General features: G+C 37.0%; 1 protein-coding gene across 5 annotated transcripts in view; it reads right to left on the bottom strand.

Moving 5' to 3' along the window:
* IFT80 (intraflagellar transport 80) overlaps positions 1-13,419 on the bottom strand; it is a 154,696-nt gene that overhangs the window by 34,529 nt on the left and 106,748 nt on the right. For all 5 annotated transcript variants that reach the window (XM_064275663.1, XM_064275664.1, XM_064275662.1 and 2 more), the window contains 3 exons: positions 11,379-11,542; positions 5,339-5,403; positions 156-291 (listed from right to left, as the gene is read on the bottom strand). In XM_064275663.1, the coding sequence (XP_064131733.1) occupies positions 156-291; positions 5,339-5,403; positions 11,379-11,542 (365 nt within the window). The remainder of the gene's footprint in view (positions 1-155; positions 292-5,338; positions 5,404-11,378; positions 11,543-13,419) is intronic.

Here is a 13,419-nt window from a genome sequence, read left to right on the forward strand (position 1 = left end):
ATTAAAATGGAGTCAAGTAGCTAAGAGATTTTATGAGAACAAAACATTACTCAGAGTCATTCAAGCAAGCAAACTATTTAATCTAATTTGTGAAATACAGAGAAGATCAAAGAAAACAGAAGTTAAAATTTAAAACATATTAAGCATGTTTTTACCAAGTTTGATAATTTGTTCCTCCTTCCCAAATCGTTTAACTGAGGTAATATAGAGATCTCTATTTTTATCAATGAAAGCAATTTTTCTATCATTGGTAAGTCCTTTTTGATCCAGAGCAATTTCCAAGATTTCATTCTAAAATTAAAAAAAGAAAAATACTGGATGAGCTTCAGTGCTTGACACCAGTTCATTTCAATTATGTAACTATTAAAAAAAAATTATTATTATTTTTTAACTATTAGAACATTTCTTTTTTAAATGATCGATTAAATTTCACTCCCCTACTTAAAATGATAAATGTCCTGTTAAATAATTTCAAACTATTAATATGCCAAGAGTTTAAAAGCAGTAATAAAGTGTAGTAACTTTGCCTGAAATACAAGGAGAAAATGTCCCTTTAAAATAGAATAAAATAATATATATTTTGAAACTCTGTAAACTGAGAAACACTCCCACCTGCCCTCCTGTTCTACCTTTAGGGAATAGGGTGAAAGGATGACACAGGTCTGTGAATCCCCTGAAATGTCTGCTTTGATTAATAAGTTCCTCAAACCAAAATGTACTCTAAGTAGGTTGCCTAACACCTCTATTTTAAAGATTCTTTAAGAATATACTTATAGGAATATGTGGAAATATCTAAGCTTCTAGAGACTTAAATTTTACAGGTTCTTTCATATTCATTTCCTGTGAAACTAGGGAACAGCCCTGTGATGTAGGTTTTATTACACTTACCCCAGTGATTGGGGTGAGAAAAAGCTGGTAACCAGCATATTGAGAGCGTCAAACCCAGACTTCTAACCGCAAGGCCAGTGCTCTTCCCACCGTAACAAGCATTTCTGGCGTGCTGCGTTCATCCATTGCGCCACTTTACCAGCTGGCGAGATGAACTCCTTACAACCTGAGTATGTAACTATGGGTGCATTTCAGTTCAGTCCACGAGGTTCATCTGCTGCCTACTGTGCGAGGACTGTGCTAGGAACTGTGACTTCAACAAGGACCATGATCACATCACCAAGCTATTGTCACCGAAGTGTGCTAAAAATAACACCTTCAAAAAAACAAAAGCTGATGCATCAGTTGAATGGTCAGTATAAGGCGTGTACGGATGCAGAATACTTTTTTTTTTTTTTTAAATCTGCTCTGCTCTGCTCCGGGTATACAATAATTTGTACTTTGAGAAAGAAACAAATTTTATTTCATGTACATTAAGCTATGTATTAGATACAACTCTGGGTATTTTCAAAATAGAAACCTTTCAGAGAGACTGATCTTTACAATAAAGAATTGTTTACCATCACTGTCAAAAGTACCCAGTATATTTTTTAAACAAACACCATTAAGTGGATAGGGTTCGCCTATCTAAGAAATTCCAAATCAAAAACAGACAGTAGTGATAATGCCTACGTACACAGTGGAACCCTGGCGGCAAAGTGGCTAAGAGCTCAGGCTGCTTACCAAAAAGCTGGCAGTTCATATCCACGAGCCGCTCCTTGGAAACCCTGTGGGGCAGTTCTACCCTGTCCTATAGGGTTGCTATGAGTCGGAATCGACTCGACGGCACACAACAAAAACAACATGTACACAGTGAGGGAGGGTTCCCTCCTCGTTCCCCCTTCATCCAGCAGGACTCTCCCATTTTCCTCTTGCCCGGTCCTGCCATCTGCACTGCTGTTCTATTCCTCCCAGGTCACTCTTTGCAGTGACAGATGGATGCAGCCTTGTGTCCATCAGAATCTTTTCCTTGCCCTACAGTAATTAGTATCATTTAATAAAAGACAACTTAAGTGTTAGCTTTGGCTCTGTCATTCATTTGGAAAGATCTTAACTTCTTCATAGATAAAACTAAAAAGTTACATCCAGTGATTTTTGAGGTTCTCTACTGAACCAAGATTCTAGTCTATAAAATGTCAAATTGAAAAATCTTTATTATTATAGACAAGCAAAAAATGTATTAAGTGTAATTGAGAGAAGTGTGAGGGGGGAAGAAGTCACCTCCATTCTTGCAATGTCAGGAAAAGTGTTCCAGAAAAAGTTATTACATTAAAACAAATGCTGATTTAAAAAAAAAAAAAAAAACGAGCAAAGGATATGAACAGACACTTCACCAAAGAAGACCTTCAGGCAGCTAACAGACACATGAGGAAATGCTCGCAGCCACTAGCCATTAAAAAAAACCAAACCCAGTGCCGTCGAGTTCATTCCAACTCATAGCGACCCTATAGGACAGAGTAGAACTGCCCCATAGAGTTTCCAAGGAGCGCCTTGTGGATTCGAACTGCCGACCCCTTGGTTAGCAGTCGTAGCACTTAACCACTACGACACCACGGTTTCCCATTAGCCATTAGAGAAATGCAACAAAACTACAATAAGATACCATCTCACTCCAACATTACTGGCACTAAGAAAAAAACACAAAATAACAAATATTAGAGAGGTTCAGGAGAATGAAACTCTCATGCACTGCTGGTGGGAATGTAAAATGGTACAACCACTATGAAAAACAGTATGTCATCTCCTTCAAAAGCTAGAAGTCCTACTCCTAGGAATATATCCTAAAGAAATAAGAGCTGTAACACGAACACACATATGCACATCCATATTCACTGCAGCATTGTTCACAACAGCAAAGAGATGGAAACAACCTCAGTGCCATCAACAGATGAATGGATAAACAGATTATGGCACATACACACAATGGAATACTACCCGGGTAAAGGATGATGATGAATCCCTGAAGCAGCTCATGACGTGGATGAATATGGAGGCCATTATGCTGAGTGAAATAAGTCAATCACAAAAGGACAAGTATTATATGAGACCACTATTATAAAAACTCAAGGAAAGGTTTATACACAGAAAAAGAAAACAATCTTTGATGGTTACGAGGGAAGGGAGGGGTGGTGCGGGGAAATCGCTAAACAGATAGTAGACAAGTGTTAACTTTGGTGAAGAGAAAGACAACATACATTATAGGAGAAGTCAGCACAGCTTGACCAAGGCAAAGTCATAGAAGCTTCCTAGACTCATCCAAACACATTGAGGGACTGTGTTACTGGGGCTGATCGTTGGGGATCACGGTCTCAGGGAATATCTAGATCAATCGGCCTAATATAGTTCATAAAGAAAATGTTCTACATCCTACTCTGGTGAGCAGCGTCTAGAGTCCTAAAAGCTTGCAGGCTGCCATCTTAGATACACGATTGGTCCCAGCACATTCGGACAAAAGGAGAAGAAAACCAAAGACACGAGGAACATATTAGCCCAAAGGACGAATGAATCACATGAACCACAGCCTCTAGCAGCCTGAGCCCAGAACGACTAGGTGGTTCCTGGCTACCACCACTGACCACTCGGACAAGGATCATAATAGAGGGCCCCGGGCAGAGCAGGAGAAAAATATAAAATAAAATTCAAATTCACAAAAACTGATCAGACTTACTGGTCTGACAGTGATTGGAGGAACCCCCTGAGACTACGGCCCCCAGACACCTTGCTAACTCAGAACTGAAGAGGCCAGTCCCGAAGTCTACAAAACAAACAGTAACACAGATGAGAATGTGCTTCTTTGTGCAATCAAGTATAGGAGACCAAATGGGCAACATCTGCCCAAAAGCAAAGACAAGAAGGCAGGAAGGGAGAGGAAAACTGCACGAATGGATACTGAGAACCCAGGTGGAATGGGGAAAGGGGTGAAAGCTGACACATTGCAGGGATTGCAACTAACATTACAAAACAATTTATGTATAAAATTTTAGAATCAAAAAAAGTTGATTAAATCTTATTAAATAATCCATTTCAATCCCACTAACCAAAATAATGATTATACCTTGAAAAACTGAATAATTTACTCCCTTTTTATATGCTCAATCCTACTGAAAAATTTGGCTTATATAATCTTGGTTTTAAATTATTATAATGGAGAGGTTGTAAGAAAACAAGCATATCCTCTGTTACTACTGGGAATATAAATGGATACAATCTCTTCGGAAGGTAATCTGACAGTATTTATTGAAATTATTAAATGCTTATATCCTCTGACCCAGCAACGTTTCAAGAATTTACGCTACAGACATACTAGCACGTGTGTAAGAAGATAAACAACAAGGTTATTCATCTCAGCAATATTGTGATAGCAAAAGACTAGAAACCACATAAATGTCCATCAGCTGGGGACAATTCTGATCTATCCATGCAATGTCATATTACACATTTGGGGTGCAGGTGGGGGGCCCTAGGGAAGCACTTCATGTATTGACATGGAAAAATCTCCAGAACAGATTGTCATATTAAAAAAAAAAAAAAAAGCAAGGTAGAACTTTATGTTGTATTGTGTAAAAGAGGAAAAAAGACTATGTATCAGTTTTGTTTATATATGCACTAAAAATCTCTGGAAGTGTACACAAGAAATTAATGACAGAGGTGGTTTATTCAATGGAGAGGAATTGTATTGACCAGAAAGAGGTATAGTAGAGATTTTTTTCACTGTATACTTTTTTATGCTTTTGGATTTCTGAACCATATGAATGTATTTATTATTCGAATTTAAAACAATTTAATAATTAGAAAAAGAAAAATACAATTTAGAGTGACACTTGGCTAGAAGCATTAAACAATAACATTAAAAGCATCTTTCAATTATAATATATCACTTATTTGAAAGATAACTAAATAGAATGTGTTCCTTAGTTTAAGGCTAAAAATCAGAAACCAACAAACAATTTCCAATTCAGAGTCTTTTTGTACTTCTACAGGAAAAAAAAAAAAAAAAAGGAAACATTTTCAGTTTAACAACAATTTTAAAACCTAAAGAAAATGCTGGCTTAGGACCAGTCATCTAAAAAATACAAGATGTTTAGAAATTAAACACATTTTTATTTTCTGACAGGTGCTAGCAGTTTAATATAGAACCTTTTATTTAAAAGCAGTCAACAGCCTGGACACCAGGCATACATATCAGCTCCACCTGTTCAATTAACTTGCATACACAGCTCCTTACAGACGTCACCCAGTGCTTAGTCTTTAACTGCAATATATTTAGATAAAATACTCCATGTAGAATGCACGTTGATTTTAAATATAAAACTAATTTCTACGTTTTCTCCCTTAAAATGAAAATATTAATTTTAAAAAGAGGTAAATAAATAATGAGTTATTTATAATAGAAAGATCTAATGTCCATTACCTTATGAGAAAGAAGCTTTCCATCACCTAATGGTTTTCCAGTTGATGCCTCAAACAGGAAGATTACTTGGAAAAAAAAAAGTAGAACATTAATTAACGAGTTATATTAAATTTTTTTATTGGCAAATTTTAATGAAATTATCAGAGTCTTCATAAGCAATTATTTAACTCCCTGGATCACAGAGTATCTTTCAACACCTAAGAGCAAGATTCATCAAATTCATGTTTATCCACGGAGCCACACTGCATATGAAAACAATGGTACTGAACACTTCTTAAAACAATACATTCCCTAATTTAAACTGTTATTAGCAGTCTGTTGTCAGTGTTCCATAGGCTCAATGATGGCAACTCCAAATCTGGGTGTGATCTATAATTCTGACAACTCTGTATTAGATGGATATAACATCAAAGACAGTCATGTTATGCACACACACGTGCGCGCACACACACACGTGCTGAGTGCTTACCATACTACCTACCAGGCAATGTGTTCTGTGCTCTTCAACTCCTGTCAATATATCACCAACAACTGAGAATCTTTGTAAGTCAATAGTTTATATTACAAATTGATGGCCTTCCTCTAGAGTCTTCAACTCAAAATTCTAAAATGCCAGAATGCTTAGCTTGCCTCAGAACTATGGATCCAGGGTTTGGAATCCCTTAACGAATCTATATGTGTCACAAATATTTGCCTTGGGGGCTCAGCTAGCTCTCAGTCTAATCATTTCCCTGAACCCCTCAGGGGAAGGCTCTAGAACTGCCTTCTCCATATCTCCAGTGTTCTGGATTGAATTGTATCCCCCCAAAATACGTTTTGTAAACTTTACCCCTATACCTGTGATTATAATCCCATTGGGGAATGGGTATTTTTTGTTATGTTAATGACGTAATACTAGGGCAGGGTGTATTTTAAATCAATCTCTTTGGAAATATAAAAGAGCAGATTATCAGGGACACAATAGAAGGTCTCAGATAGAATGGGAGAAAAGTGTAGAACAAAACTCAGATTCCTAAAAAAATCCAGGCCTACTGGACTGAGAGAGGCCAGAGAAACCTTCAAGACTATTGCCCTAAGATACCCTTTGAACTTGGAATTGAAGCCATTTCTGCAAGTCACCTTCCAGCCAAATAATAAATTAGCCTATAAATAAACAACATCATCTGTGAGTAAGGTGCTCCCTTAAACAATTAAGTATATGTGACCAAACGGTCAACAATTAACCAAAAGCAAAGATGAGATGGCAAGGAGCAGAAGGAAAGCTAGACCAATAGAAACAGAACAAACACAGTGGAGATAATGAGAATGCTGACATGGAACAATCCATATAAAAGCTGCTAAAGGGGAACCTAATTTGCTGTGTAAACTTTCACCTAAAATACAAAAAAATATATATGATTAAAAAAAAGAGCAGATTAAACAAGCAGCAAATAGCAGAGATGGAGAAGAGAGACGCCATGCCACGAGAAGACCAGCAAGGAGCCAAGGAAGAGAAGCTGAAAAGAGATAAGGGCCTTCCCCCAGAGCTGGCATCCTGAATTCAGCCTTCCAGCCTCCTAAACCGTGAGAAAACAAACTTCCGTGTGTTAAAGCCACCTACTTGTGGTGTTTTTGTTATAGCAGCACTAGGTAACTAAGACATCCAGCAAGTCCCTTAGTTTTTAGGGTGAGCCTATGAAGAAGGATACGTGCAAGTGAGAATGCAGTCCGTAAAACAATTATTTTTTAAATTGGATTGTCATTATTTTTAGCGTTACTTCTAAACCATTTTTCTTTGTGAGAACTGTTACCAATGATTTCTTTCCTAACTGGTAGCTGGGGAATTTGCTCCAATATTAAAATGAGGCAGATATTTCAAGATAAAATATTTTCCATAGATAATCAAGAGTTGATTTTAAGACAGATAAAACATTTGCCTGGAAGTCACCAAACAGACATGAAATTTTCATTGAGATTAACACAAATATAAGAGAAAATTTTTAGTATATAAAAACTTTTGTTAACTTTTGATGTAGCAGCTCAATTTACCTCAAACTTACTTATAACATCCCTGATCCTCAACTCGCACACTGCCATCTCAGGCAAAAGGGCGTTTTGGGGCCGTACCACCCCTCCGCAGCCCATCCTGTCCTCTACCTGTGCGCTGTCCTTCTACCTGCCCAGCTTTCTCCAGGTTGCCATACTGTGCGCTAGCATCACTTTCTCCTGCATCCTTGAAAACTCCTTCTTCTCTGGTTCATTCTTCTCAACATACAAACACATGGAAGTCACCTTCATTAAAAAAAAAAATCCTTCCCAATTATCACTATTAATTCCTTGCCTCTCCTTAATCCTAAACTCCCAGAGACAACAGTCACTGCAGCTTTTACAACTCCTATCCACTCTTCAAAGGCACCCTGGTGGCGCAGTGGTTAAAGCGATCGACTGCTAACCCAAAGGTCAGCGCTTTGCAACCACCAGCGGCTCTGTGGGAGAAAGATGCAGCAGTCTGCTTCCGTCGAGATTTACAGCCTTGGGAGCCCTACAGGGTTGCTGTGAGTCAGAATCGACTTCAGGGCAGTGGGGAATCCACTCTTCAGCCTGTTACAAGCTGCTGTTCAACGTCACTACACGGATGCAAAGGCTCTTGCTTGGGTCACCACATGTTGCCACATGAAAGAGCCTATTTTTAGCTTTCAGTCCAGGAGTCCACTTTTAGTTTCAACACTCCAAGTAGCACTGGATGGTCCCAATCATCCTCTTTCTCAAAACTCTTATACGGGCTACACGTAGACACTCAGACCATCCTCATTCTCCTTTGCTAGTCCTTCCTTATCTGATGACCCTTTAACACATTATTGTCCCAAAAGTTTTGTTCTTGGTCGCCTTTTCACAATACGTATTTTCTCCCAACTTCATCTACTTTCATGATACCAACCACTATGTAAATAATGACCATTCGAAGTTCTCCGTTTCCAACCCCAACCTTTCCATGATGTTCTGGAGCAGGAAAGTCACCGAAGATGCTGCACTGAAGGAGCCTGGAAAAAATGCTGCCTCTGCCCCCCTCCCCTTGGCTAGTGTTCTACCAAAGGCTTCTCCTGGTCTGAAACCCCACAATGCTGTTGGTAGCTGTTGCTTCCTCTTTTATAAAGATTATTGGAGTGTTCTGGTGGTTCTCTTTAACTAATTCCCAAATTATTTCAGCTCAAGATTCACTCCAAATAGAGTGATTTTATATAACTGAACATACCTCCTAGGGTTAAAACAATGAAAAGATAGAAGTGGAATGCAAACTCAGCATAAAAACAAACAAAAACATACATATATTGTCATTGTTAGGTGCCATCAAGTCATTTCCAACTCACAGTGAGCCTGTATACGACAAAAAGAAACAATGCCTAGTCCTGTGCCATCCTCACAATTGTTGGTGTGCTTCAGCCCACTGTTGCAGTTCATCTTGTTGACGGTCTTCCTCCTTTTCACTGACTCTCTACTAAGCATGATTTCCTTCTCCAGGGACTGGTCCCTCCTGATAAAATGATCAAAGTATGTGAGACCAAGTCTTACCGTCCTCACTTCCAAGGAATACTCTGGCTGTACTTCCAAGACAGACTTGTTCGTTCTTCTGGCAGTCCATAGTATATTCAATTTTCTTCACCAACACCATAATTCAAAGGCGTCAGTTCTTCTTCAGTCTTCCTTATTTATTGCCTGGCTTTTGCATGTATATGAGGCAACTGAAAACACCATGGTTTGGGTCAAGCACACCCTAGTCCTTAAAGTGACATCTTTGCTTATTAACATTTTCAAGAGGTCTTTTGCAGCATATTTGTCCAATGCAATGCATCATGTGATTTCTTGACTGTTGCTTCCATGGGCATTGATTGTGGATCCAAGTAAAATGAAATCCTTGCAACGTCAATATTTTCTCCATTTATCATGATGTTGCTTATTGGTGCAGTTGTGAGAATTTTTGTTTTCTTTATGTTGAGGTGTAATCTATACTGAAGGCTGTAGTCTTTGATCTTCATCAGCAAGTGCTTTCAGACAAACTGACAGACACATGAGAAATATATATACATATAGTCTTGGTGGCGCAGTGGTTAAGAGCTACCGCTGCTAACCAAAAGGCTGGCAGTTTGAATCCACCAGGCATTCCTTGGAAGCCCTATGGGGCGGTTCTACTCTGTCCTATAGGGTTGCTATGAGTCAGAATCGACTGGACAGCAACAGGTTTTATATATACATGTGTTTGTGCATGTGTGTATGTATATACACACACATACATGAATATATATACATATATGTATAAATATCTAATAATTTATACAAATTATAAAAATGCTAAAATATATATAACATGATATTTAAATTCCAGAGGATCACACTTTTACTGCATTGATTTTTAGCTTTTAGTCAACCATAAAAGGTTGTTTGAGGTCATTGGCTATATTCACAAAGGAAATCAAGTTGTAACAACAAGTAATGTTCTAAGATTGCCAAGTATGTTGAGAAAAGGAAAAAGAAAAATAATGTAACAATTCTTCATTAAGTTTAGAGAAAAAATTAGAATATTTTGGCTTCCATGTAAAAAAAAGTGCTTTCAGCATGGCTAAACTCGGTTATTTTCATACCTATACAAATAAGTTTCTTTTTAATAAAAGCCTCCCGCCCTCTTGCTAACACGTGTGCTGACATATTACAAGAAGCTGGGGGGATACAGAGGAACTCACCTACACCTTCCCACAACTGTAAGTGGCCTGACACATGTGTGGCTGGACCTACACTTCAGTGTCAACATGTAACAGAAACTGGCAGAAAGAACAGCTAAGGAGCACGGAGCGGAAACGGCTGCTTCTCAACACACGCAACTGACCACTACCTGCCGTTCCCACACAGCTAGACGCTTATTTCAAATAATCACCTACAGTAAAGAAAGCTAGAGCATAAGGTGCACTTAGTTGGAAACAGGTATATTTTATTTAAAATCCTATCTAAAATATGTGGTATTAAATAACAAAAATACAGAAAACTCATGGTAATCATAAGATTTTTAAATTTAAGTTTATTAAAGACAAAAATGTCTTCCAAATTACTATTATTAGCAATTTCATAGCCACCTTAAATCTGCCTACTAACTAAATATGTTATTTTATTCTCTATTCCTTTTTCTTAGCCATAAAGGAGCCAATTAAAAATAAAACAATTACCAAATGTTCTCTCCAGAGAAAGCCTAAGGTATGAAGACATGGGATAACTGTATTTAAGAGAGTTATATTTCCTACTAGTACAAGAGGTGATACCATCTGAAAGAACCAAAAATTTTAAAGTGGAACAGTGATACAGCAATGCTTTAATAAAGGGCACTATGAAATCCCAAAACACCCAACATACTTATATTATTTATAAATACTAATGTATTCTGTATTTTGAAAAAAATTAAAATTATTCATAGCTCTCTTCTACTTCATTAACTTAAGATATTAATTTAAAATAGAAGTATAAAGCAAAATATACAGTACAATGAAGCACAATATTTACAATGTTATCAAATGAAAAAAGGAATATGAAAATCAATAAATTCAAAAACTATCATGCATTTTTAAGACCCACAATCCTGAATTCAAACAGCTACTGAAATATATAGAGATTTACTCCTCACCACTGAGCTTTGGTATTGTGACAGTATCTATTTTTTCCATCAATAGGGCATAATATGACAACTTTAAGTTCTTTAATTCATGTTTAGAACAAACTAAAAAAAAACAAAAACAAAAAACCAAACCCGCTGCCGCCGAGTCGATTTCAACTCATAGCAACTCTACAGGATGGAGTAGAACTGCCCCATAAGGTTTCTGAGGAGCGGCTGGTGGATTTGAACTGCCAACCTTCCGGTTAGCAGTCGAGCTCTTAACCACTGTGTCACCTGGAGGCTCATAATTCTTTCATATAAGGTTAACATATTAATAGACAAGAAAATGAAAGTTAATTTATAAAAATTTTACATTGTTAGCAATTTTCATGGAAGTTTGACATGGAAAATTATAAAAGTACTTACTTTTTTCGTCAGCTTTGTCTTTTATTGCTATGGTATCATCACTGAGAGACACAGTCTGTGCATTCAGAATATCTGTTCTCATTCCAGGAAATTTTGGAGAAGAAATAAAGCGCCCTTCATAAGAATATAAATAGATACCACCGCCGTCTACAAGAAGAAAATGTCTAAAAAGTAAAGAATAAAGATAAATTCTCAAATAGAAGTTGAACAATCTTATAATTTTCATGTTAGAGAATAGTTTATCCTCTGGAAAAATCTAAGTCTTATAATTAAGATAATAAGTACAAAGACATAAAGAATGAAAATATTAAAAAATTAAAAGTCAATATTGGCTGTTTTGGTTTGTTTTCCAAGTTTCTGGTTTTTTATGAAGGTAGGGGAAGAAAATAAAAATGGCCACAATCACCACACTATAAATTAAAACTGTGACTTAATTTATGTTATACCTGAAATTCATTTATCTTCCTGAAGAAGGATTTCTATACAAAGGCAACCTGAAAATCTTACTATTTACAATCTGGTGATCTTAACACCTTGTGATACTTGTTTCATGGAGTAGTGAAAAAAAAGTAGTGATACACAGTCCATAATTAAATACTAGCTAAAATCCAAAACCACCAAAATGATTCAAAAATTAACACCAGTGACAGCATTTATTAAAATAAGCTGCTTCTGACTTTTAAATCATATGGTGATTATCGGTAAAAGTGTACTCATGTTTGAAAACTCACACATTTTTTACAGCAGAGACTCAGGTTCACTTGCTGTATTGACAGCTATAATCAAGCCATAGGGTTCCATGTAGTTAATTTTTCATTAAGTCAAAATGTAAATATTTTATTGCTGTTTTTTTCCTTTGAAAAAATTGTTTACAAAATTCAAATAATTTGGAGAAAATAAGACTCCTTGCAACTCAGCCTCCATAGAGATAACTGTGGCCAACAGAAAATATTGATATATCATAGCTATATTAACTCACTCCTGATGGATACTTATTTAAAATTATTCACAATTTAAAGAACATATAGAATGTATATACATCTCTGTATGTCTACTCTGTTCATTTCCTTAGTATAACTTCTAGAACTGTAATTACTGGATCAAAGGGTATATTTATAAATATCGTCAAACTGCTCTTTGAAAATTGTATTGATTTACACGCATGCTACCGCTACACTGAACTGCCTATTTCCTCGACGCTCAAGACCTTACTTCTCTTAAAAATCTCATGTTTAAGGTCTTAGTATAATTGATTCAGAAATATTTCTTGCTTCAGGAATTGCTAATTGTTCTTTCTTGCTGTGGAAATGAGCAAGACATAAATAAATACCAATACCAATGAAAAGTTATATCTAATGAATACTAACTTATATACTTCAATTAGATTAATACTTCAGGAAATACCAATACCAATGAAATGTTATATCTAATGAATACCAAATTATACTCTTCAATTAAATTAATACTTGAGGTATTTACTGGATAAACCAAAACCAAACCAAACTCGTTGCTTTCGAGTCAATACGACTCCTATCGGCCCTATTGGACAGAGTAGAACTTCCCACAGGGTTTCCAAGAAGCGGCTGGTGGATTCCAACTGCCAGCCTTTTGGTTAGTAGCCGGGCTCTTAACCACTGAGCCACCAGGGCCCCATTAATTGGAGAGCTTATTTAATTGAGTCCACGGGTGGTGCAAACAATGTGATCAGCTGCTCAGTGACAGGCTGGAGGTTTGAGTTCACCAAGAGGTGCCTTGGAAGAAAGGCCCGATGACCCACTTCTGAAAAACCCGCCGTTGAAAACCCTGTGGCACACAATTCTACCCCGGCACACCTGGGACTGCCGTGAGCCGGAACCGACTCGGCAGCAAGTGGTGTGACTGGCTATTTAACTGAAGCGTTTGGCTTTACGAGAGACTACGAGTACATGAAAACAGTATTTGTTAATTTTGACAAAGCGGCACATCGTATTAGTACGTATTCTTTCTTTGCCTGAGTACTAAAAGCATTTTCTCTCCTAAATGACTTTTAACCTCACTGTGA

Source organism: Loxodonta africana, chromosome 23 (assembly GCF_030014295.1).
Source record: "Loxodonta africana isolate mLoxAfr1 chromosome 23, mLoxAfr1.hap2, whole genome shotgun sequence".
Classification (NCBI taxonomy): Eukaryota; Metazoa; Chordata; class Mammalia; order Proboscidea; family Elephantidae; genus Loxodonta; species Loxodonta africana.